At 38.3% G+C, this 25,724-nt stretch overlaps 1 protein-coding gene across 1 annotated transcript in view; it reads left to right on the top strand.

The window, feature by feature from the left end:
* The window catches only part of ern1 (endoplasmic reticulum to nucleus signaling 1), a 30,596-nt gene that overhangs the window by 211 nt on the left and 4,661 nt on the right, over positions 1–25,724 (top strand). The window contains 14 exon segments of the mRNA XM_028818953.2: positions 7,484–7,604; positions 8,164–8,197; positions 8,904–8,976; positions 9,157–9,229; positions 9,308–9,430; positions 9,525–9,626; positions 9,702–9,963; positions 10,077–10,155; positions 10,232–10,400; positions 10,538–10,653; positions 19,640–19,825; positions 20,002–20,257; positions 21,093–21,183; positions 21,280–21,469. Coding sequence (XP_028674786.1) covers positions 7,484–7,604; positions 8,164–8,197; positions 8,904–8,976; positions 9,157–9,229; positions 9,308–9,430; positions 9,525–9,626; positions 9,702–9,963; positions 10,077–10,155; positions 10,232–10,400; positions 10,538–10,653; positions 19,640–19,825; positions 20,002–20,257; positions 21,093–21,183; positions 21,280–21,469 — 1,875 coding nt within the window.

The raw sequence follows: 25,724 nt of genomic DNA on the forward strand, positions 1-25,724 counted from the left end.
AGTAACCAGCTTGGCCGAACTGTAAACGTGTGCCGTCTGTTGCACAAACTCCACGAGCGCCGGATGCCTTATGTTGTTTTTGTTTTCACCGTGTTCGTTTTTTTTTGCATCACTCGCTGTAAATAGGATTCCTTGAAAGCAGATTTAGGAATCGTTATCACTCCGATCGGCGAGAGTAATGTCATAGAGAGGGGGTACCCTGGAAAAACACAGGGTCAAAGAGCGAGTAGTAACTATGTAAATACTGAAGTGTAATCAGCAGGCACAGAAGAAGCACATGCTGGTCTCTCTTCCGGAAACTTGTCAAGTCGTGTGTTTCACTGTACTGCTGCCGAGACCTGATGAAATGCACAAGCAGGTAAATAAACGGAAATGTTAAGCTTTCCTGGAGTGCGAAGTAGGGTGAGTTTTTTCTACAGTAAGCAATTCTGAAGGGGCTTAACTTCAAGAGCTGCGGGACCTCACCTCAGTGAGAATCCGCTTTTTCGCGAGACCCTTCTTCTCTCCTGACACTTCATTATTGCGTTGTTTTATGGATTTTGCTGCTTTTAAATGCGTCGACCCCCCGTATGGTCATGTTATTACGTTAATTATAAAGTAATGAATTTTGTGTGAAACTTGATTCAATTTATTATACAAGTTTTAGCTTGGGGCTTTGATGCTTGATGAAGTAAAGGGTACCGATCGTTTCAACCTTAATGTACGGTGGTCCGTTTTGGCAGCTCGGATCACCTCTCCTTAGCTCCCCCACTGACCATCATACTACTTAAGTGACGTTTTACTGATTGTATTCCATTGTTCGTGTATGTCTATCGTTGTAATTTTGCTCTTGGGTCACAGTAGGAAAGAAAGCAGAGAGCTCTCTACCTATTCGTTGTAACAAAGGCTTAATTCATTCCCATCTTTTAGACCAGTGCTTCTCAAACTGTGTTTGATTTGAAACTTCTAGTAGCTGACAGTGATAGTCTGGCAGGATATGAGGACCTTGAGTTCTTAGAAGGCTAGAACCAGCTACCCTTTAATCTCCTTTCCTTGTAGTGTCCCCTGTTTTCCACTCTGAGATTCCCTCACCTTTTCCTGTAGGAAAGTGCCATTTAGTTTTTCATTTTGCTAAGACCTGAGCTTAGTCTCTGTACAAAGTAAATCAATGCATTTAAAGCCCTGTTTGGAATGGGATTAGCTTTACACCAGGGGGTACAGAAGGCTGATTTCCACTCCCAAAGAATTTTTATGATAGTTTTCCTTTAATTTATTGGGAGGGGAAAGGGGGCTGTGAGCTTCTTTGTTTTGGCTTAGGGAGCCTTGCAAGAAAATAGTTGGAGAAGTGCTGTTTTAGACAATGGGCAAACATAAGGATAAGTTTGAGCTAAGGAGAACCCATCCCAAGATTTGACAGTCAGTCATCCTGAGAGATGTAAGGTTTTGCGGAGAATGAAATCTGCTTAAGACTATCTGGTGACCCCTCCTTGAAATGTAAGGAGGGAGCGGACAGGTGATAAAGAGTTACTGCCAAATTTCTGCCCAATATACAGTACTTTGTTTCTTCTGTCTCCTTAAAAGAAGTCTCCAGAAATGAAGTTGTAAGTAGGGGAGAGTGGAACAAAATGGACAACCTAAGACGACAGTTTTCTCCAGCTTTGGTGATCCCTTGTTAACCTTGATCCATGTTGAGCACATGTCCTTGAAAATTAAGGGATGAGTATGTTGGCTAATCTGTCCAAGGGATTCTGGGTATACAGTGGGTTTAGTGCCACTTCTTCTTCATTTCCACTACAATGCATTTTCCCTGTTGTTCATTTTGAATATCTGTGAAATACTTTGAATATGGGAAAAGCTCTCAAAACATAAAATGCATTATTATTGAATTGAAAGACTTGATTGTCATTGTAAAATAATTACAACAAAATTACAAGTTTATTATTATTATTAGTAGTAGTAGTAGTAGTATTAACACATTTCTGAAATGGAGAAAGTGATTTTACAGTTGTTTATCAATCAATCCTTTTTAACTCCTGCCATTCTTTTTGAGGAGAGGTGGTACTCACTCAAGACTAAACTGTTATGTTTGTTGGGTTATAATGTGGATGTAACACTCTGGTTAAAGGTAGATGTGAGCACCACGTGGTTTAAAGGTAATATCAAGAAAAAAAGAAGTGGAATATTTTTGTACTGGATAAGCTGCTTTGGTTTTAGTCTTGGCTAAATCAAAGTTCATAACATAGAGAATGAAAGACTTGAATTGTAATGGAAATATAATATACTGTCAAAAGAACACCTGAAGACTGTCTAACCAGTGCAACGCTAGCTGCACCTAAGAGGTGTGCTGCTTGTGTCAGCTGAGGTGAGAATGTGCACATTTTGCCCTGTTGTATGGTGTTTTTGCCATTGTTACAAAGAAAGCTGAGTTGCTACATTCCTGTATCCTGGTAACATCTGAGTTTTTATCAGTGATGGTTTGCTATTTGTCGACCATCTTTTTAAAAATGCTATTTGAGTGATGTACATTTTCATTTGACATTTTGATACTGTGGAGGTAAATTTATCAGAAATTTCTAAGGATGATCACACAAAAGGAATGTAGATTCATAAGAACTGCTTTGAATTACTCAGATCTTGAAGAGTGCCTGCTACAGTATTCAGTATGAACTTTCCGGTGTTTGCTATTTTATGCAATATCCTCACTGTTGATTCTGGTTTTGGAAGTTATGAGGAATGCATTGTTTGTTTTTGGGATCAGGCTTTTTATTTCTTTATCACTGAAAAAAATCCTTTTGGCCCAAAAGTAGTCGACTGAGCATATGTTGGTATTCTTTACTATAATTTTACACTATCATCAAGTGGTTTACATTCTCTGATTTAGAACAAATTTATCCTTTTAATACTAGGGAGCTTCGCTCGCCAACCCTCCGGCCTGAGCTACGCGCCAGCCACTTCACGTCTCCGCCGTTCGCGTATGTGGATTTCACTTTCACCAAACAACAAATCTTTTATTTCTCACAAATACGCCTCTTCATTGGGAAGAAACACTACTTTTCTCTGATGGCAACACAACTTAGATGATCTACAAGTCTCTGACTTAAAGTTTAAATCCGAACAATATATTCAATCTCTTTTCGCTGTTCTGTTATTTCACCGAGTAATTCCTTTTTTAGCGCTAATACGATCTTTACTATTATTTTTTTGAGACTTTCGAATTTTCGTACTTTCATTACCTCTAACCTTCTCTGCATGTGTATCGTGCCAACATTTTTTAATTCTTTACAATATTCTACTTTGTCATCTTCTCTGTCTTTTATTTCCGGCCCCGGGCATGGCTAAATGTCTTGGCACAAGGTCTCGTCTCACGGGAAGTGAAAGTATCTCTCTGAAAAAGTCGCATCTCGTCCCAGGATTTTTTTTTATATAATAGAGATTTTTTTTTTTTATTCGATATACTTTGTTAATCGTTGAGGTGAAATTGTCTTTTTCACATGACCTTTAGAGGTCAGAGTGCAGGGTCAGCCATGGCACAGCACCCTGGAGCAATTTTCAGGTTAAGAGCCTTGCTCAAGAGCCCAACAAAGCAGGATCCCTTCTGGCAGTAATTGGATTTGAACCTGCAGCCTTCCAGATATTAGCATAGGTGACAGTTAACTAACATAATAGTAATCGACATAAGTTGTCATCTCTAACAACAAAAGCATCACTGCCTCCATATACCAAACATGTGACATGACAACAGACTGGCACCTCTTTACAAATGGGCAAGCTCCAGGAAAACCAAGAAAATAATTGCAAGTTCCCCATAAATAAAAGGCACTGCTGACATTCTTCAGCTTGAGCAAATTAAATAAAAGATGTTATTTCTAACAAAAAATTCACTAATTTGGTTTCAAATGCAAAAACTTGCAAGCCTTACTAACAAAAGCAGAACTGAAGGAACACTTTGGCTTAAAATAGCAACTGCCTGGCACCACCTTGGAAATAAAGAAGCTCTATTGATATGCACTTCAGGTAAAAAAGAAAAATACAGTAAGAGAGGAATAAGTAAAATAAGAAACAGTAAATCTAAATGTACACATAATCAAAAATCAGGAAAAATGCTGTGAACCAAGGACTCCTCTCTGTGTACGGGGGGTACAATGGCATTGCCTTACTCCTCACTCAATATCTGTGTTTCTGTTTTGGAAGAAATTTTTGCAACCATTGCTTTTGCAGAAATCTAAGAAATATTTTCCAAATTCTAAAAATTGCCAGCAAGAGATCTGTTATGTCAGTCACAGAAATACACAAAATGGTCAGAAAATTCACCACAGGTGTCGACCAAACATCATCTTTTCCAAACTCGCAGTCTGTTTCCCAGTGACACAAATTTTAATGAGGCTAACTGAGAGATACTTCTGTTTACTTCAGAAACAAAATAAACAGACTTCTTCTTCAGAAATACCGAGGGATAAATTCGAAACCAAAAGGTAAACACTTCAGAGCAAACAAAGAATTTTTCAAATAGGAAAACTTATTCTTAAGTCAGAATTGAATTGCAATAAGTCATTCAACAAGAAAACCCTATTTCATCCCCTGAGCCAAAGTACTAAGATGTAAACATGGTTAATACCAAGAGCTAGAGTCAAAACCAGGGTATCAAATAGTAAAGTTTCTTCAAGCACTAGTTCACTGGGTAAATCTGTATCCTGGAGAAAGGAGTTCGTAGTTTGTAGGCAGACCTAAGCCACCAGGCAAGATCCTATAACAATTATGTTACCATCAGCGACTTTCAAAATGTTAACGTGATGCCAACCAAACTCAAGACAAGCAAAAAAAAAAAAAAAAAATTCTCAAGCAAGGACATGAAATTGAAACTCTTACCATGAAAATAAAACCTTCAAAATCTTTAATTTTCATGAAATAATTATTCAAAGCACAGCATTTTTTTTTTTAACTGACAAAAACAGATTTTTGCAGTTTTCAACAGAGGTCACTTTCTGCAAGCAAAGGATCGCCCAGTTGTGAGAGCAGCAGACGCTTCTACGTGGTTATGCCCTGTACTGGGATTGGCTATGGCAGATCACCACCTGGCCTCTCACAAGGTTTAACATATGATTTCTGATCAGCAAATTTTGTCACCAGTCAGAGTATGGAAATGTGATTGAAAGTGCTGTGCAGAAGATGAGATGCACATTCTTAACATTTAAGGCAAGAAATATTGTTGTAAATGACCAGTTTGTGTACTTTTATGAGAAAAGTGAAGCAACATCTCAACAATTCAAACAGTAGCACCAGTGATCTGCTGAAGATCTTTGGTTTTGTTGGTAAATTAATAGGAAGATACAGATTATGCATCCTTTCTCTCTATTATAAAAAAAATCCTGAAAGGGAAAGACTAGGGAGACGAGACGTGATCTTCACGTGAAGATCACGGAAGACACTTAAAAGACCCGTAAGATGAAAGAGATTGGCCACAGAGCGTCTCGCAGGGGCCTTAATCATGAGACTTTGTGCCAAGAGATTGACCCAGGACCGTCTCGCGGGGACATAGAACATGAGATTCTTGCAAGACACACCCTACTTAGAACCAATATCAAATAAGACCTCGGGCAGCAAAACACTCACTCATGTAAAGGCTTTGAGCACACACAGATCCAGGGCTCTCAGCGCATATAAAGCGTATAAGGACAATACGTTATAGATGAAATGTCGAAGACTAAGCAAAGAAGAAAGAGCAGCGCGGAGAAAAGAGACTCAAAAGTGTTGGAGAGAAAAAAATGCAAAAAAGAAAAAGAATAATCTAGGTGCAAATTCAGAAAATAAGGAAATAATCAGCCTGGAACAAGTGGAATTCGGGAAAAAAAAGCACGTTCAATTGGGCTCAGAAATTAAAAGACAGAGAGTAAACCGTTCAAAAACAAAGAGTAAGACGTTCAAAAACATTGGCACTATACACATACAGAGCAGGTTAGAGATTATGAAAGCAGTGGAATTCGAAAGGTTCAAAAAAAGCATTGGTGAGATACAAATGCCTAACTTGCTCCCAGCTCTTAAAACAACGACAAGCAAAACCTGCAGCTCGCCAGCATCAGAAACCCAGCAGATAATCCGACCGCTTCTCCTTGTGTGCATTCAGTTCCAAATCCCTTCATATCCCCCCCACCCTTCAAAACACGAGTGGCATAGATGCAAAGTGGCTAAAGGACAGCTGCTGTACAGGCTTTTAAATGATTGACAGGCAGCGCAACAGCAGCAGAAAGACAGCAGATGATCCGATGGCTTCTCCTTAGCATGCGTTCAGCTGCACCCCCCCAATGACCATGCGAGCTGCGTTATATGTCCTGCAAGAAACAGATTTAACCACGCCCGGGACTGGAAATAAAGGACAATATTGTTTTTACAACGTCATGCGAGACAAGGTGGTGAGACATCACTTAAAACAAGTCCACGGACATCTAACCTAGCAGCTGTTGGATTGCTGTTGTCAGACACGCTTCATGTGCTCCCAGCTCTTAAAACAATGACCAGCGACAAGCAAAACACACAGCTCGCCAGCAGATGATCCGACTGCTTCTCCTTAGCGTGCGTTCAGCCACACACCCTTCACAACACGAGAAGCATTATACGTCCTGCAAGAAAGAGTTGTAACCACGCCCTGGGCCGCAAATAAAGTACAAGTATTGTTTTTACAAAAATTTTAAAGTAAAAGTGAGAAAAAGTGCATATGTAACAATTCACATGAAACTAACCATCTCTTTAAAGTGTATATCCAGTACACCAAACTCGGGGGTGGGCGAGCGAAACCCTCTAGTTTTTTTTATAAATTGCTGTAGGTCACATTGCCAACACAGCATGCTGATTTGTCTGCACCTTAGTCTGACATGCAAGTAAAAAGTAATAACAGCATCATCTTCAGACAGAGGAGCAGCTTCAGCGACAGACTGCTGTCACCGTCCTGCTCCACTGACAGACTGAGGAGATCATTCCTCCCCCACACTATGCGACTTTTCAATTCCACCTGGGAGGATAAACGTTAACATTATACAAAGTTATTGTCTGTTATACCTGCCTTGCACTCTCCACCTTGCATTTTTTTAACTTGCACTGCATTTTTATCACTCTTTAATTAATATCATTTTTATCAGTATGTTGCTGCTGGAGTATGTGAATTTCCCCTTGGGGATTAATTATGTATGTATGTATGATATAGTGCCTTTCACATCTATCTATCTATCTCTCTATCTATCTATATCTCTATCTGAATGTAATCCATGTCATTGGCCTATTGATCAGCCCAAATGAAAGCAGAATTTGATACATCCTACTTATTTGAGTAAGCTCAAGGGGAGTTATTTGAATTATATTACCTGCTGTTTCTCAAGGTTGGAAAAATATAAACACTAGCAGATTTCCAGCTGTTAGTCACAGGGGAAAGAGTTTCAGTATGGGATTGCTTGAGAGGTGTCCACATGTTTGTAGTTCCAATATGAATGCTATCTTTTATTTCCCTCCCCCTCAGCTTTCTGCAGATGCCAACTCGGTTACCCTGCCAGAAACTCTACTCTTCGTGTCCACACTTGATGGCAGTCTGCATGCTGTTAGCAAGAGGACAGGATCAATTAATTGGACTTTGAAAGAAGGTGAGAGAAACTGAGCCCTCTGGGTCAAACTTGCTATTGCTGTAGAGGAACAGAGTCTGCTAACTGCTATAACAAATCACCAAACACGTGTGCATTTTGGGGAAGCAGTCTCGCTCTGCACCATACTGAAATACACATGTAGTGAAACTGAAATGGCCTCTCAGATAGCAGATGTTTATCTTAGTAGTTCAGAAGTGCTTTATCAGTATACTCGGGTTGGTCTCCGTGAACACACAGAATGGGATAAGAATACAAACACAAACACAGTCAGTAACCTTGAGACTTTATTTTTGTGAAATGTTCACTCTTAATAAAAACAGCATTGGCCCCCTGAACTGTGAAATGACCTCTGGTTAATATGTGTTAGTCAGTTAATGTCAAGATCAACTGGCCAGTTTCCAATGTAATGTACTTGATTGTAACGGGGACATTGTGTAAAGTTGTAGGAGTTCCTGTATACTTTTAAAGTTGTGGTGTGGTAAATGAGAACAAAGGAGGTGAGATGACATTTTTCATGCTTCACTTCCTTCTCTCTCTCTAACTCTGGCTTCAATTTCAGATCCTGTCCTTCAAGTTCTAATGCACATGGCAGAGTAAGTGTTGTTTTTTTTAATCTTTTCCTTCTGTTAGTTCATCTTTTTAATACAAAGTGGCTTAGGTTTTTTGGTTGCTACTTGGTTGGAAGGAATGTGTAGTAAATCTTTTGTTTGTGTGCTAAGGGATATGTGGCTTTCCAGTGGAACATTTTTCATGAATGTTTTACCAGATTGTAGCTCCCAGTGGGAGAATTCAAAGATAGCTTTGTTATCTAAATTTGATAAATTGTGACATGATCTTTAACCTTTTTTAAGTATGAGTACAAAACTTTTACTAACATTCAAGTCGTGTTTTTTATGTTTGTAGCATTATAGTATTTGAAGAATAACACTTTAATGTGCTATTTATTTTCACAAAAAAATGAAAGCAGGTCAAGTCACAAATGAACAGTGATCTTGTGTTTCTCCCAAATCTTCTACCAGAAGATGCAAGTGAATAGAACAAACTGGGAAGGGTTGTTGTGTGCTGGTAACTCCTACATGCTCTGTTTGGTTCATGGGCAGTTCTTTAATAGACGAGATGTGGTGCCAAAGCAGAGGACATTTGGATAATTAGCAGTTGTGGGAGCTCCTGTCAGAAAGTAGAGCTGATGTGTGGTTTTGTGCTCAGTTTTGTCATGCCTGGTTTCATAGTCCTACTGTTCTTTTCTTTGCTTTCTCAACTTATGGTACATAGTATTTTCTCTTGTTTTTAATATTATAGACCAGCATTTCTCCCTGACCCTCATGATGGTAGCCTTTACTCATTGGGAGGCAAGGATGATGAAGGACTGATGGTAATATGCTTGTGTGATCTGTTTCGCTTTCATGCTTTCTCACCCCTGCAGCCTTATTTAGTTTATACGGTCATTTTTCAATCTTAGCTACTTAATTTATTTCTATTCCATTTTATGCTGTTTACTCTAATCATTGCCTCAGTACAGTTAATAAATTTGTTGTATGCCTCTCTCATCTAGAAACTTCCTTTCACAATTCCTGAGCTGGTTCAGGCTTCACCTTGTCGGAGCTCTGATGGGATCCTGTATATGGGTGAGTGACTGTTACTCACATTGGGCTGTGGAAATGTATAATTCAAACTTATTCATTGTTCCTCGTGATTTTCTTCAGGAAAGAAACAAGACCTTTGGTACGTTGTGGATCTTCTGACTGGAGAGAAGCAGCACACGTTAACTTCTTCATCAGCTGAATCTTTGCATCCTTCTTCTTCTCTCCTATATCTTGGCCGAACAGGTAATTCAAATTTGGTTCCAACAATATTTTCTTACTTTTTGAGATCTGTTCCTTTGGCTTGTATGAAATGTGGTGCACATTTTTTTTTCTTCAGAATACACCATTACTATGTATGACACAAAGAGCAAAGAGCTGCGTTGGAATGCCACATATTTTAATTATGCTTCCACAGTGCCAGACAAGGACAGTCAATACAGTAAGAGCTTGTGGCCTAAATATTTCAAGGTGCCATGATTTGGCTTCCACTCATGTTTCGACTCTCTCCCATTAGAAATGTCTCATTTTGTGTCAAATGAAGATGGCTTAGTAGTTACGGTTGACAGTGAGTCTGGTGATGTCCTGTGGATTCAGAACTACAATTCTCCAGTGGTGGCAATGTACATATGGCAACGAGAGGCACTAAGGAAAGTAAGCCACACCAATGTGGCTGTCGAGACCCTGCGGTACTTAAGCTTCCTCTCTGGCGACGCTGGACGCATCACTAAATGGAAATACCCTTTTCCTAAAGAGACTAAAGCTAAAAACAAGCTTATGTAGGTTTTACCATCTTTACCCATATGCATGTTTTAGACTACTTGGTCAATTGTGCATACACTAATTTGTAAAAGACCACCTAAATCAATTTTTTTTAATATATATATTCCAGGCCAACACTTTATGTGGGTAAATATTCAACAAGCCTCTATGCCTCCCCCTCCCTGGTTCATGATGGCATGACTGTAGTGGTAAGTGACAAAACATTGAATGCCCATTTAAGGTAGCTGGTATGTAGAATAATTTTATATTTATTTGGCTTTGCAGCCTAGAGGTAGTGCTTTCCCACTACTTGAAGGACCAAAGACTGAAGGTGTGACGATAGGGGGCAGTGAGGAATGTTTTATTACCCCAAGTACTGATGTGAAATATTCCCCCGCTGGTCTGAAGGAGAAAAGCAGGATTAACTACCTGAGGAACCACTGGCTGTTGATCGGTAAGAACCAAGATTTTTGTCTTGGCAAAATGAGGTGTGTTTTTTGTACATGGTTTGGGCAGAAGTCGGAAACTATTTGGTATTAGTTTATAACTTGGAATCCTATTTGTCTCTCCTCGGGTTATTTTTTCTGACAGGTCACCATGAAACTCCTCCAGCTGCCCACAGTCAGATTCTTGATAAATTTCCAAACAGCATTCCAAGACACCCAGTGAACATTATTCCAAGTAGCGCCGAGGTGTCAACAGATGAGGTAGGAAGCCTCATGGCCCATTTACCATGGGGAAGGATGTGCCATCAACATTGTTGTTCTGAATAATTTATTTCTGACTTTTTAAAGAGGCAAGAGATAGTGTATGTCAGTGTTTTTTTTTGTTTTTTTTTAAGCTTGCTTTAGTTTTTCCCCTCTTTCAAAGTTTTCCATTTCATTCATTAAAAGGAATCTGTAGGTTTTAAAAGTAAGTGATGCCCTTTTTATTATTAAATTAAAAGATGATGATGGTATGGTGTGTACCATATGCACACATAACAGCATCACACACTGAAGTATTTAGTGATAAAAGATAAATAACATAGCATTCTTAAATCTGCTTAATCCAGTTTAGGGTTGGTTTTTAGGGTTTGGTGTTTTTGATGTGACCAAGAACCAGCTTTAGACATTCTCACACACCCACACGCAGGCTGAGCCTAGAATCCCACTTAGGAGTAGCGAGCTACAGGAAAATAAAGAGTCTGTATCAGAGGAAGTCATTAAAATAATACAATGCCCGTTCATTTATTTTTTAAATGTGCTTACAGGGTATCTGTGTTTTTATTTATTTATTATTTTTATACAGTACATATATATACACACACACACACACACTAGGTGGCTCTGCCCCCTGCTTGCTTTGCTCGCCAACCCCAAACACACTCATCATTTCCCGGATCTGCCACTTGCGACGAATCGTGCTGTGCTTTTGGATAAACACAAATATCTACTCTGTCTTTCGAAACTATTATCGCTGACAGTTCATCACATGTTGGTTTATTATATATGTGAACGTGATCTTTCAGATTCTTATAGAAATCCAAGAAAACTTGGATGGCAACATGAATTATACTATCAACAAGTCTCCAACTTAAATTTTAAGCTAAACATATCACCTATGTCTATATATTCGATCTCTTTTCACTGTTCTGTTATTTCACTGAGTAATAATTTCCGTTTGTTTGCACTAATGCGATCTTTACTATCAGTTTTTGAGAATTTTGAATTTTAGTGCTTTCATAATCTCTAACCTGCTCTGCATGTGTATTGCAGCAACGTTTTTGAACCTCTTTACAACGTTCTACTTTGTCTTCTACTCATTGTTTTTTATTTCCGGCCCAGGGCATGGTTAAATCTCTTGGCACAAAGTCTTGTCTTGTGGGACTTGAAATTATCTCTGAAAAAGTCTTGTCTCGTCCCAGACTAAAAAGTCACGTCTCGTCCCAGGCTAAAAAGTTTTGTGTCATCCCAGAAATTTTTTATATAATAGAGAGATACATATGAATATTTGTAAACTATGGTCCAGGCCGTGGTGAATGTGCTATTGTAGGGCACACACTCTCTTGCAGGCCCATAATTAGAGTTGCAAGTTAACCTAACCTGGGCCTCTTGAGAAGAATCCCTGAGAATGTGCAGACTCCACACAGACAATAACTGGGTGTGATAACTGAAACTCGGGATGCCAGGACTGAGGGGGAAATGGTGCTTTCTTTATGTAATGTAGGCAGTTGTTTAATTAAGAACATTTCCTCAAAGTCATTTTAGGCAAATTTAGTTCTGTCCTTAATAATGGATTTTAGAGCCACATACTGTTTTTCAAAATATGTTTTCTGACACTTCTCTTGTTCTAATAATACACCTAAAAGGTTTTTTTTTTGTTTTGTTTTGTTTTGAAAACTGTAAGCTGTGTCTAGGATACACAGAATAAAAACTATCAGATAACAAACTCTTTTATTCTCCATGGAGTGCACTTTTCTGGTGTTACATTTTGGCCCCATGTAGCACTTGGTTAAAATATTCATATAAAGTATGGTTACTCGGGAGTTTCCAGTTTGTGTAGTATTACCTAATTTGTTGTGCAGAAGTATTTATTATATGGCGAGGTTTTTATTTTATGTTACTATCAGTAGATGTTATTTAATCAGACTCTTACCCAAAAAGACTGAGTGATGTAATACAATCAAAAGTATTTGTTTAGGGGGTGTACACACTAATGCAACCAGCTTTTTTGTATGATATATTTTTAGCCTTTTATTCACTAAACAGTTTCTGATTTGTTTTCACCTTCTTTATATAGATTGCAATTTTGCAATAAAGGTGGAATAAGTTCTGACAGGATTTATCTTGGTTTAATTTTTTAAATTACACAAAAACTCTGAATTTTTTTTTTTTGTTTTTTTAGCAGGGGTGTGTAGACTTTTTATATCTACTGTATATCTTAAATCTGCAGCACCATTCAATACAAACTTTAAAATAACATCAGATTTACTCCTCCCAAGAGATTCAAAAAGAGCATGCTTTCTGTTATTATACAAGTTGAAAGTAAATATGGAAAAAGAACCAGAAGTGAAAAATATGCCGTTTTACACCATGATGGTGAGATGTTGCTTTTTAATTGTCAGGAAATGCACAGCAGTGCATGCAGTGATTATTTAATTTAATGAATCTGATTCAATAATACTAGTTATAGATTGATTACAGTTTGTTCCTTGAAGCCCGATGCAAGTTGGAAATGTTCAGATGCTTACCTCCTGTTACTACACTTCACCAGTAAGATGAAGATGGTAGTGGGGCTTAGTGTGTCTGTATTCATTGAGAAAGTATTGGCTGAAAAAATTACATCCTGGACGTGAAATGAAGTGCATTTCTGAATTTTATTTTTAAAAAAAAACCCTAACTGTTTATTTTGCTTAGAAACTAAATATATATATAATTGTAAAAATAAACCTTTCATCTGTTCAACACAAGTAAGAATTGTGAAGATCCTTCATTGGCTTCAAAGAGGACAGACATGGTGATAAAAAGCCAGTTGTTCAAGGTTTAAGGGCTTTTGTACACTATGCAATTTTAGCCCAACCTGTGGGCTCCTGAGTGATTTGTAAAATTGACAACTGGAAAGTCGTTAAATGGTCATAAAGTTGCTAATCGTAAGGTATAAGATATTGACCTACTCCGAGTGGATTATGGGCTCCTGATGGCTTTTTAACTTGTTTAAAAAGTTTGGCCACTGTCTGTCAGGGAAGATCAAGTGTGAGCAGTCTTGCACGATGATTCTTTGGTTCAGTTCCCATTGACCAAATTTGAAAGTGAGTTAATATTTAGTCTTACATAGTTAGATGCAAAATGTTTGTAGATGTGTCAGAAGGAGTACAAATTGATCAAGCAGCATCAGGAGGGCCCATTCATTGTTCAAAGAAGTAGTACTGTGGTATAGTGAAAAGCATCTGCATATTCCAAAGGGTACAGCATGTATGTACCCTTCTGCTACTTCTTCATCTGAATCCATTCCTCAGAGTATTGGATAATCTGAGTACTGTAAAGTTTTGCTATACAGTATTGTGAGATGGTCGAAAAGGCCTCCAACCATTTCTGACCCCCACATACACTATGTGCTTTCTGTCTGCTTCCAAACGGCTATCTGTACAGATGTGTTGATAGTGGGAGAGGGCACCAAACTTACGATATTCCCATAGTGTGCACCTGCCCTAACATAAATAAAAATGCCCTAGAAAATTCTTTGGTAATCTAGAAAAACAGAAGCCTGTTCATGTAATTCTTTCCTGATGAATTTACAGCTCCTCTTCATTTGTAGACCCTTGAAAGAAATTACTGTATATATTTGCATTTAAGTTCTCATGCGGATAAGTCAGGGCTTAATTTTACAGTATAATTTCCAGTATTTTATAATGTCAGTCATATAAATCGAATGTGGAAAACTCATGCTATTGGTCCAAGAGATTATGATATGCTAATGCCCACCTGAGAGAGTAACCACAGAGCACACGGCCTTTTTCTTCTACAGTATATATTGTGTCTATGTGACCACACGGTAATACCCGAACTATTCCGAAGCGACGTTTGCACTGATTTGTGTTTTTTGTATCTCACACCCTCATACACCTTTATCGTAAGAGCATCCCTTATCTACGATGGAGTGTTCGATCAGATGAAAATATGAAGTTGGTTTTAAATTAAGAAATTGGTAACTGCGCTGCTGCAACAAACTTTGATGTGTCTGAGAAACTGATGCGAAATTGGAGGAGGCAATTTCTGTGTCGTGTTTTTGAACGGGTGTATAAGTCGGGGTCTGATTTTATGGTTGATTTTTTTTTGGGTTTCAAGACCCAACTTGTACATGAGTATATACGGTACTCATGTTGAAAACTGGCACCTTATACTTCTCTGAAGTTAAATATTTTCAGGATGCTAACAAAGGGTTTCAACAGTTTGGAGAATTACTGTGTAGCATTCACCAACCCATCTTCACCATCATTTCATTAGGCTAACATCTGTTGTGAAAGAAACAATGTTTAAATACTAAAGCATCGAAAGTCACCCATTGCCAGAAAATATATCAAGCTAGTGTGTTAAGTAGTATATTTAATTTAGGAGATTGTATATGAAGCAGACAGGCATGCACAACAGATATCAACTCTGGAGCATTATGCTCCTTAATACTTTGTGTAGTTGGTTGTTTTCTATTTCTTCTGTATTGATTGATGATTGTGAGTGTCTGGCCATGTATTTGTCTGAAGTGTCTGCACATAAATCAAAACTGGAGATTTGTCAGTTTGTGTTTTGGAAACCAACCAACACACACACACTTGATTTCACTGACTTTTGAGAAGCATAGCAATGTTCTCTGGGTAATGGGAAAGTATACTGCAAATTCTAATAAGTAATGGCTTTGCTCGCCACATATTTGTTGTGTTATATAACTTTACGCTGTCTGTCTATTATCTGTCTGCAGCACAAGCAGAAAATGATGCTTGTTGTTTCCAAAGATACAGTGCTTATTTCAAAATGATTTGCAGATATTAGACATCTGGATCATGTGCATAGAGTGAAGAGGAATCAGATGAGGTCTATAGCTCTGTAAAGCCAAGAAAGTCCGTGGGGATCAGCATGTAATGATGGAGTTAATGTAGTAGTCACTTTGAAGCACCCTTATGCTGTTGGCTCTGAGCCATGAGAATACCTTGGAGGATAGTGGCTCTGTGTAAATGTCTCTAGCTTTAGGAGTCTGAATCTGCGGTTTCTTTTTTTTTATTACTACACACTGTATTTTTTTACAAAAACATTGTTACTCCTTTGCTTATAAAATATAGTCCCAAAAATTAGAAATGTTAAGGGACTAGTGTATTTGTTGTATTGGTCAGATTGTGAGTTAGATTATAATGTGTATCTGTCACGCTACTCTCTGAACTGTGAAAATCTTCTTGCACACCAACAGTGTCCATTGCAGCCTGTGTACGCCAAGCACTGATGAATTTTTGTGCTTTTGCCTAAAAAGGCATGCACTGTATTTATATATTCCATAAAAAAAAAATCCTAGTCCACTTTGAGTTTAGTTTCTGTGAATCCAACTTTGTCCCACTTTTTATCAATCATGCCAAGCAAGTGACTTTTTGCAATTTTGATCATTTTTTTCCACTTACAGATACATACATCATAAATGTTGTATGCAATAACAGTGAAGTATTTATTCCACTCCTCATTAACCTGTAAAATTTAGCCAAAAATTGTGTCATTTAAGATCAATAAGCCAAATGCCCATTGTTTTCAGTAATTCCCCATGATGTCTAATTTGGACATATACAAGACATTTTAACATACTTGCTTCATAGTGAAGGTACAGCGAATTTGAAAGTCAGCTTGGTAATGTCCAGCATGTAACAAAGCTATTATTTCTTCACTCCCCAAAACACAACTCATTCACCTTATTAAAACTGTGACGTATCTAGAATTTTTACAATATTAATGCAATGCTGTTTCATTAAAGTAGTTTTCTATATCTGCACACATTTTAATGAGTTTAGTCTATTTGAAAAATATAAGTTTAGCAGGTTGTAGTGCATTGAGTGGCTTTTCCAGTATTGTCTGTGACTTACATTACATTCTATAGTAGCCTTAGCATTATGTTTACCCCCCCCCAGAAAAACAAGCCAAAAACTCTTCTAACAGTAATGTAAAAACATCAACCTATATACAGCAGAAAAGGAATATCTAGTTTGTCCTGCTGTATTGATGCAGATTTAGTACATGTCCTTTGTGTCACCAATACACAGCCTGTCATTGCAGTCATTACAGTAGGAGTGTGTTTTATTTGCATACTTTTTCTTACTGTGTTTCTGTTTACACATGAGAGGGGTAGTATATCAGCCCTGACCTGCATTATCAAAGTGCTCCTTTTGTTATTGCAAGCTACCTCAGTGCAAGACTTAAGAACTTCCACATTTTCCCTGACATGAACATTGACATTGCCACATTGAGAACTGTGCTTAGGGGGCTGACATCTTGTATGTCCTTGCACTTTATCGTAATTAAATTGCCACTATAAAGCAGATCATTACACATCACTCTGAGCCCTACTCTGGTTTAAGTATACAGTAATTGTATAGAATTCTGGGGCCAAATCACACTCAGGGTTACCACCAAGGAGGTTAAAAACATTTTGTACTACTACATTGCAAAGCTTGTTGTTGTTCAGCATACCACAGTGACACTGTCATTTTAATCATGTAGGTAGGTAGATAGATTATTAATCCCAAGGGAAAATTCACATACTCCAGCAGTAGCATACTGATAAAAAAACAATATTAAATTAAAGAGTGATAAAAATGGAGGTATAACAGACAATAATTTTGTATAATGTTAATGTTTACACCCCAACCCCCCCGAGTGCAATTGAAGAGTCTCATAGTGTGGGGGAGGAACGATCTCCTCAGTCTGTCAGTGGAGCAGGACGGTGACAGCAGTCTGTCACTGAAGCTGCTCCTCTGTCTGGAGATGATACTGTTTAGTGGCTGCTCAGCACCCGTTGCTCTGCCACGGATGTCAAACTGTCCAGCTCCGTGCCTGCAATAGAGCCTGCTTTCCTCACCAGTTTGTCCAGGCGTGAGGCATCCCTCTTTTTTATGCTGCCTCCCCAGCACACAACCGCATAGAAGAGGGCGCTCACCACAACTGTGTGATAGAACATCTGCAGTATCTTGTTGTAGATGTTGAAAGACGCCAGCCTTCTAAGTAAGTATGGTCGGCTCAGTCCTTAATGCACAGAGCATCAGTATTGGCAGTCCAGTCCAATTTATCATCCAGCTGCACTCCCAGGTATTTATAGGTCTGCACCCTCTGCACACAGTCACCTCTGATAATCATGGGGTCCATGAGGGGCCTGGTCCTCCTAAAATCCACCACCAGCTCCTTGGTTTTGCTGGTGTTCAGTTGTAGGTGGTTTGATTCGCACCATTTAAAAAAGTTCTTGATTAGGTTCCTATACTCCTCTTCCTGCCCACTCCTGATGCAGCCCACGATAGCAGTGTCGTCAGTGAACTTTTGCACATGGCAGGACTCTTGAGTTGTATTGGAAGTCCGATGTATATAGGACCTGCATGTCAGACCTGCAGTTCCCGAGACGCACATACGGAGGTCTGTCTGTAAGATAGTTCACGATCCATGCCACCAGGTATGAATCTACTCCCATCTCTGTCAGCTTGTCCCTAAGGAGCAGAGGTTGAATGGTGTTGAAGGCGCTAGAGAAGTCCAGAAACATAATTCTTACAGCACCACTGCTTCTGTCCAAGTGGGAGAGGGATCGGTGTAGCATATAGATGGCATCCTCCGCTCCCATCTTCTCCTGGTATGTGAACTGCAGAGGGTCGAGGGCGTGGTAGACCTGTGGCCTCAGGTGGTGAAGCAGCAGCCGCTCCATGGTCTTTATCACATGTTACGTGAGAGCAACAGGCCGGAAGTCATTCAGCTCACTAGGACGTGATACCTTTGGGACTGGGGTGATGCAAGATGTTTTCCAAAGCCTCGGGACTCTCCCCTGTTCCAGGTTCAGGTTGAAGATACGCTGTAGAGGACTCCCCCAGCTCCAACGCACAGGCCTTCAGCAGTCGTGGTGAAGCTCTCTGCTTACCTGGGCTGCTGTAATTGTGGGTGGTGGGAAACTCTCCTATGCTGGTATCAGCAGAAGGATGGGAGGAGGGTGCAGTACTCCGAGGTGAGAGTGGGTTAGGGTGGTCAAACCTGTTAAAGAAGTTCTTCATTTGGTTTGCTCTCTCCACGTCTCTCTCGATGGTGGCACCCCACTTCGAGCTGCAGCCAGTGATGATCTTCATCACATCTTACACTTCCTTCATGCTGTTATTCTGCAACTTCTGCTCCAGCTTTCACCTGTATTGCTACTTCGCCGCCCTAAGCTGGACTCGGAGTTCCTTCTGCACATGCTTGACCTCATGCTGATCACCGCCTTTAAAAGCCCTTTTCTTTTGGTTTAAAAGGCCCTTGATGTCACTTTTAATCCATGGGTTGTTAGCATAGCAGCGTACTGTTCTTACTGGAACTACAATGTCCATACAGAAGTTGATGTAGTCAGTAGTGCAGTCAACAACCTCCTCAATGTTCTCACTATATGATCCTTGCAGGATATCCCAATCCATAGTTCCAAAGCAGTCTCTCAGAGCCTGCTGTGCCTCAGGGGACCACTTCCTGAATGAGCATGTGGTTGTAGGTAGGACCCTCACTCTTGGTTTGTAGTGAGGCTGAAGCAGAACCAGGTTATGATCTGCTTTCCCAATGTGTAATACAAAACTGAAACATATTTCTTCATGTGTTCAGACTATGTATGTAGCAGTCACACAGTAATGATATTGAACAGAGCGTCTTTTTTTAATAATTACCCAAGCAAATAGATTAATAAATATAATAGGCCGAGAAATCATTTCCATTAGAACATCCATCCATCCATCTTCCAACCCGCTGAATCCGAACACAGGGTCACGGGGGTCCGCTGGAGCCAATCCCAGCTAACACAGGGCACAAGGCAGGAAACAATCCTGGGCAGGGTGCCAACCCACCGCAGTCCATTAGAACATTGCATTAAAAAACAAAAGTCATGCAGGTAGCTATTAAGGGCATTGTGTCTGATTAAAGAAAAGCTGTTGGATTGTTTAAATTGAATTCTTTCTCCTCCTCCGGCTTGCAGAGTCTCACAGATGTTGACCCAGAGGAAGATACCAGTATTCCCACTATACCTTACGTTGAGAAGCCTAGTCATCAGTATCAGAGACAGGAGGCACCAGTGGACTCCATGTTGAAGGACATGGCTACCATAATCTTCTGCACCTTTCTTCTGGCAGGCTGGGTGGCCTTTGTGGTCACATACCCAAAGGTAGAACTGCTGAGGAGAGCTCTGATACATACTGCTTTATGTGCATTGGTAATCTTGAGCTACAATGTATCTAATATGGCATGAAGCTTCTCACTTGTGCAGTATTTGCTTGGAAGCATATAACTTTGTCTAGAATGAAAGTTGACTTTAAGTACACTCCTTGTTTCCCTGAATAGAATATGCGTAGACAGCAGCTAGAACACCAACAGTTCCAGAAACAGATGGAAGAAAAGATGCAGCTTCTGCAGAAACAGCAGCTACTTTTTCAGCCTTCCTTGGAGTTGCAGCAGGATGTAGAATTTATGGATGGTGGTCAGGTTCGCAGTGAAGGCTCGACTAATAGCAGTCCCACTCCATCTCCCAGAGCATCCAATCACTCAAATCTATCTGTGTCAGAATTTGGCAGCTCTGCTACAGAGCAAGATGAAGCAGGTGAGCTAGCACTTCAGGCCTGACTATACCTTAATTGTCACTAGAAACACATGATGGAGTTCCTTCCATACTATTTTCAGTTACTGTGCAATACAACTTATTTTTGTAAGGTGCTCTTCACTGAGGACCGATGCAGACTTCACATCAAACCTATTGCAAAAAGGCTCCCTTCGGGGATATAAAAATATATACCCCAAAGGTTTTTTTCATTCCACCTTTACTTACCAATGCATATTTACTCAGTGAGTCAATAATATGTACCACTTTTGTACAAACTGGTTTCTTGTACCTATAATTCTGTGTGTGTGTGTGTTTTCAATACTGACTTGCATGGTGTTCCACTAAAGCATTCCCCAAATGTGTTTTTGTGTGCTTTTGAATTATGTCATGTTAAAAAGAAGGCCAAAATGTTTTTGCTTGTGATGTATTCATCACAATTTTGAATATAAAACAGAGCTGAAGCCCCTAAGCCCCAGTTTTTTGTGGGATCCAACTTTTGTCGTCTTAATTTTACTGTATAATTTTTTTTAAAACTTTAAGCTAATTAATTCATCTTGTTTATAATTTGCTTTTAATCTTACTGGTTGTAGCCTATTAATTCCTTTCTAATAGAATACCCCATCAAAAATGTTTTTGAAAACTAAGGCTCGACAAGAATATCAGACAGTCCAATCCTAACAAAATACTTTGCTGATTTTACTAATCATTTCTTGTTTCTTTCAAAAATTGGAACTATCCCTTGTTATACTTTTACTGTTTTTTTTCCATTTTCTCTTTTATAGCCACTTTGATTGTTCTGTCTGTAATATTTCATGTTGCTTACATTTCTGCACAGATGATGAGACTAGACTGGCTCGAGTAGGCAATCTCACATTTTGTCCAAAAGATGTTTTAGGCCATGGAGCCGAGGGAACCATTGTCTACCGGTAAACCAAACAAAACCTGACTTTTATCAATTAGAGAATCTAAAAACCCCTGCAAACTACTACTTTTCAACTTCTATGTCAATTTTCAATCCATAGGGGCCGGTTTGACAACAGAGCAGTAGCAGTGAAGAGGATTTTGCCCGAATGTTTTAGTTTTGCAGATCGGGAGGTGCAGCTTCTCCGAGAATCAGATGAGCATCCAAATGTTATACGCTACTTCTGTACGGAGCGAGATCGTCAGTTCCAGTATATTGCTATAGAGCTCTGCATTGCCACTCTGCAGGAGGTAAGACCACCACTTAAAGAAATTAAAATATATCTAGGAAGTGTACTGCTGCTAAAAGAGTAGTTAAGGGCTAATTTAATAAACTCAGGACTTAAACATGAGAAGGGACCCAAAAATTATTGGAATTGTTTTAAATAAAAAATAAATAAAAACCTATTGTACAACTATTTTAGTCAGCCCTTGAGATGCAATATACTTGTCTCAGCGCTTCTTCCATTCCTGGAAAAATTTCCAGTACTTATCCTTTGTTACTGTGCCTAGTGCCTGACCTCTGTAAATGTAGTACATTCTTAATTTACCAATTCATTGGTGTATTTTATTAAATATTATTTTTTAAATGCTTTCAAAATTATTTTTAAATATTTGATCATCTCGACTATTAAAAAAAAAACAGTCTTGTTGTGTTTAACACTACCTTATTGCCATATAAATTTTAGAAATACATAAGCTATGAGTAAAATCTCGAAATGCATTTTGTAATGGACAAATATGTTTTATAGTCACAGTGAGCTCTATTACAAGTTACTTTACCAGACAAACCAATAAATTACAAAGCAACACAAGATAACAGATAATTCCATATTTTTAAGTATTATGGACTCAAACTAAACTTTCACACCTTCTGTAATTCTATTCAGGGTGTCTATTTTTTCATTATTTGTATGTGAAATTGGCAAATTTTGTAACTATTTTTTAACATATGGCACATGAGCAGCACTGCAGCAGTGTGAAAACAACGGTTTTACTTAGGATATATGTAATTTTTATGGCTTGTTTTTATTGTAATGTCTGGAGAGCAACAACAAAGGGTGAACACCAGAACAGAGATATTTGGTTTTAAAAGTAAAATGTTTATTAAGTTTAAACAAAAGATAAAAAAAAGCAATTCTTAAACCTATAAATAAGTTCACCACTCTTCTCAACACTTTCATGTACAGTCCCTTCGAAAGGTATTGGAACAGCAAGGCCAATTACTGATCCAAAACACACTGCCATGTGCCACCTTAACTAAGGGCGACTTCGGGTGGTTAGGGGGTAGGGAAAGGGAATGAAAAGTTTTAGACTGGCCAAGTCAATCGCCAGATCCTAACCCCATTGAATATGCATTTCACCTCCTGAAGAGAAGACTGAAAGAAGAAACCACACAAAGACATCATCTAAAAGATGTTGTGGTAAAAGCCTGGAAAGGCAATGAAGAAACAAGAAATCTGGTGGAGTCTGGGTCGTAGGCTTGATGCAGTTATTGCGAGCAAGGGATATGCAACCAAATATTAAGTACGTTTGACTGTAATTTAGTTGAAAACATTGTGTTCCCATACTTTTTGCTCACTTGAAAAACTGGGTGGTTTGATACAAAGTGTGCAATGATCTGTGTTGTTTAACATATCTAGATGTAAATACCATGCTGAAACTTTGAACTCACATACATATGTCTTCATTGCACAGCAAAAACAAATTAATTATCCTTGCTGTTCCAGTACTTTTGGAGGGGACTGTACATGGAACAAAGACATGATTAAATAGCCTACTTCTCAAAAAATTTAATCCTTGTATTTTACACTAGTGTGGCAAGCCCCCTGACGCCTTTGGCGCCAAACCCCCAGTTGCAGCCAGATTAGTAAAATTTGTAAATGTACAAAAGAAAAATTATTATTTATTGGAGTCAAAATCACTAAATTCTATAAATATGTAAAAGAAAAATTAATTATTATTTAACGGAGTTAAAGTCATGAAATGAGAATAAAATATTTACTCTCTTACTGATTGGAGTATTCCTGTTAAACTGAGGTCCACTATGCTTGATGAGTATAAGAGACTAAATAAACAATCCATTCGTTTTAACTGACATTCTTATAGATAAAACTTTTTTTTAAAAAATGACTCTTTTAAATAACAGGAAAAATCATGTGAAAACAAAAGTGGTATGCAATGGGTCATCATAACTTAACCTTCAGCTAACTAAATCACCTAAATACAAACATTGGTGTTATGAATAGATAATTTTTTTAATAGTTTGTTTACTCTATCAAAACTAAAAACCATGTCTTTTCTGAGAATTTAGGTTATAATTTAAAAACGGAGTAAGAATCTGAAAATCTAACAACATTACATTAAAGTTCGATAAATTCTGAAAAGAATAATACCAAACATATATACAGTTAGGTCCATAAATATTTGGACAGAGACAACTTTTTTCTCATTTTGGTTCTGTACATTACCACAATGAATTTTAAATGAAACAACTCAGATGCAGTTGAAGTGCAGACTTTCAGCTTTAATTCAGTGGGGTGAACAAAATGATTGCATAAAAATGTGAGGCAACTAAAGCATTTTTTTAAGACAATCCCTCATTTCAGGGGCTCAAAAGTAATTGGTCAAATTAAATAACGAAATAAAATGTTCATTTCTAATACTTGGTTGAAAACCCTTTGCTGGCAATGACAGCCTGAAGTCTTGAACTCATGGACATCACCAGATGCTGGGTTTCCTCCTTTTTAATGCTCTGCCAGGCCTTTACTGCAGCGGCTTTCAGTTGCTGTTTGTTTGTGGGCCTTTCTGTCTGAAGTTTAGTCGTCAACAAGTGAAATGTATGCTCAATTGGGTTAAGATAGCCCAATTTAAAGCGTGACAAAAAATGTGGCACAAAATTGTTGCACAAAATCGTTGCACTTTTAGGCTTAGGATTTTATATATATATAATAATAATATATATATATATATATAATATAGAGAGAGAGAGTAGATTTCAAAAATGAAAATAAATTAAATCAACACAGGTAGACAATGTATAATATTTAATGCAAATTACAATTGACAATAACACAAAACAAAATTCCCAAACTAGATCTCCCATCATGCTGTACTAACTCCCTGGAAAACCATGCGGCTAACTGTTCTGCCACAAGTCAGTGAAACTAAAGAAATGAAAAACGGGAAACAAGAAAAACAAAGGTAACAAAACTGATAGTATAATGTAAAACAATAGTATAGCTGAAGCTTACTTTGAATTATAAAAGGGAATTCTTTATACAGAGAAACAAAACTTAAACACTGAAATTCAGTACATTTACTCACCCTTCTCTTTCTATACTAAATGTCGCTCTATATAAACATATTTATTGTATGGTGTTCTTGAAAGTATAAGCATAAAAGTTCTGCTTTGTGAAGAGACTTGATTCTCAATCACATATTTACATGTTTCATGTCATAATAAAATATACCCATGAGAAACAACTTAAAGAAGTATAAAATAATCATAAGCTATTGAATTGAAAAATGGACCCCACAACATTTAAACTATACTCTGTTTAAAAAGGTCCCATTAAGGTAGAGCCACGTGGCGTGATATGCAGATAGGTCATTTCCTTGTTACATCGATGACTACCACTAGAGGGCCACATATTCACATTAAGGTAATAAAGAGAGAGGTTTGCTCTTGAATGCTTGCACTGCTGCTGTACCACACTAGGACTGACAGGTTAATACAGTTTTCAGTTGTACAAATGATTAATTGCCTTTAAAAGAGACTGAATAATTGGTTTTCTTAAAGTTAGGTGGTAGGCCTTCCATACTGAACTACATTTTGGTAGTATGTCTGTGAGAGTGGGTTAAATTTATTTCCCCTTTAAGAAAGAACTGGAGGGGCTAGAGTTGACACAGAGGAGAATTGTGTGACAGGCCATTACAATATCTACATCAGCCTTGTCAATGCTTCACAAGGACATGGTACCCTCCACTGACATCTGAATAAACTTTGAATCTTAGGCAGACAGTTTATAGAGGTGGGACTTCATTCACCATACATCCATCATGATGTCTGTAGTTCATCACTAAGCATTGTCGAATGCCTCTTAAAAGGTGTTGGGCTGGACTAGTCTGGACTGCCCAATCTAGGACAGTCTTGCCTCCTGTCAAATAGAGCTTGCGTGAGGGGTTTGTGTGACTCCAAGGTAAGAAACCTAGCTGTGATGTTACTAACAACAGGATTGTTGTTTCCATTTGTAGACCTATTATTGCCCAATAAAGGGTTTCTGCACTTTAGTTCTCAAATTTTCTGGAAACAACTGCTGAGAGAGTGTGTTTTTTTTTTTTTTTTTACCTTTTGGAATCAATACATTAAAGATTAAATTTATGTAATTCTCAATATCTATCCCCATATTTTTAAATGATATTTATCATCTTGTTTGATTTCCCCAGAGTGGCCTTTTGTAGTCTCTTCAAGTGCTTGCTTTTAATTGATTGACCTATATTGGCA

This window comes from Erpetoichthys calabaricus, chromosome 14 (assembly GCF_900747795.2).
Source record: "Erpetoichthys calabaricus chromosome 14, fErpCal1.3, whole genome shotgun sequence".
In the NCBI taxonomy this organism is placed as follows: Eukaryota; Metazoa; Chordata; class Cladistia; order Polypteriformes; family Polypteridae; genus Erpetoichthys; species Erpetoichthys calabaricus.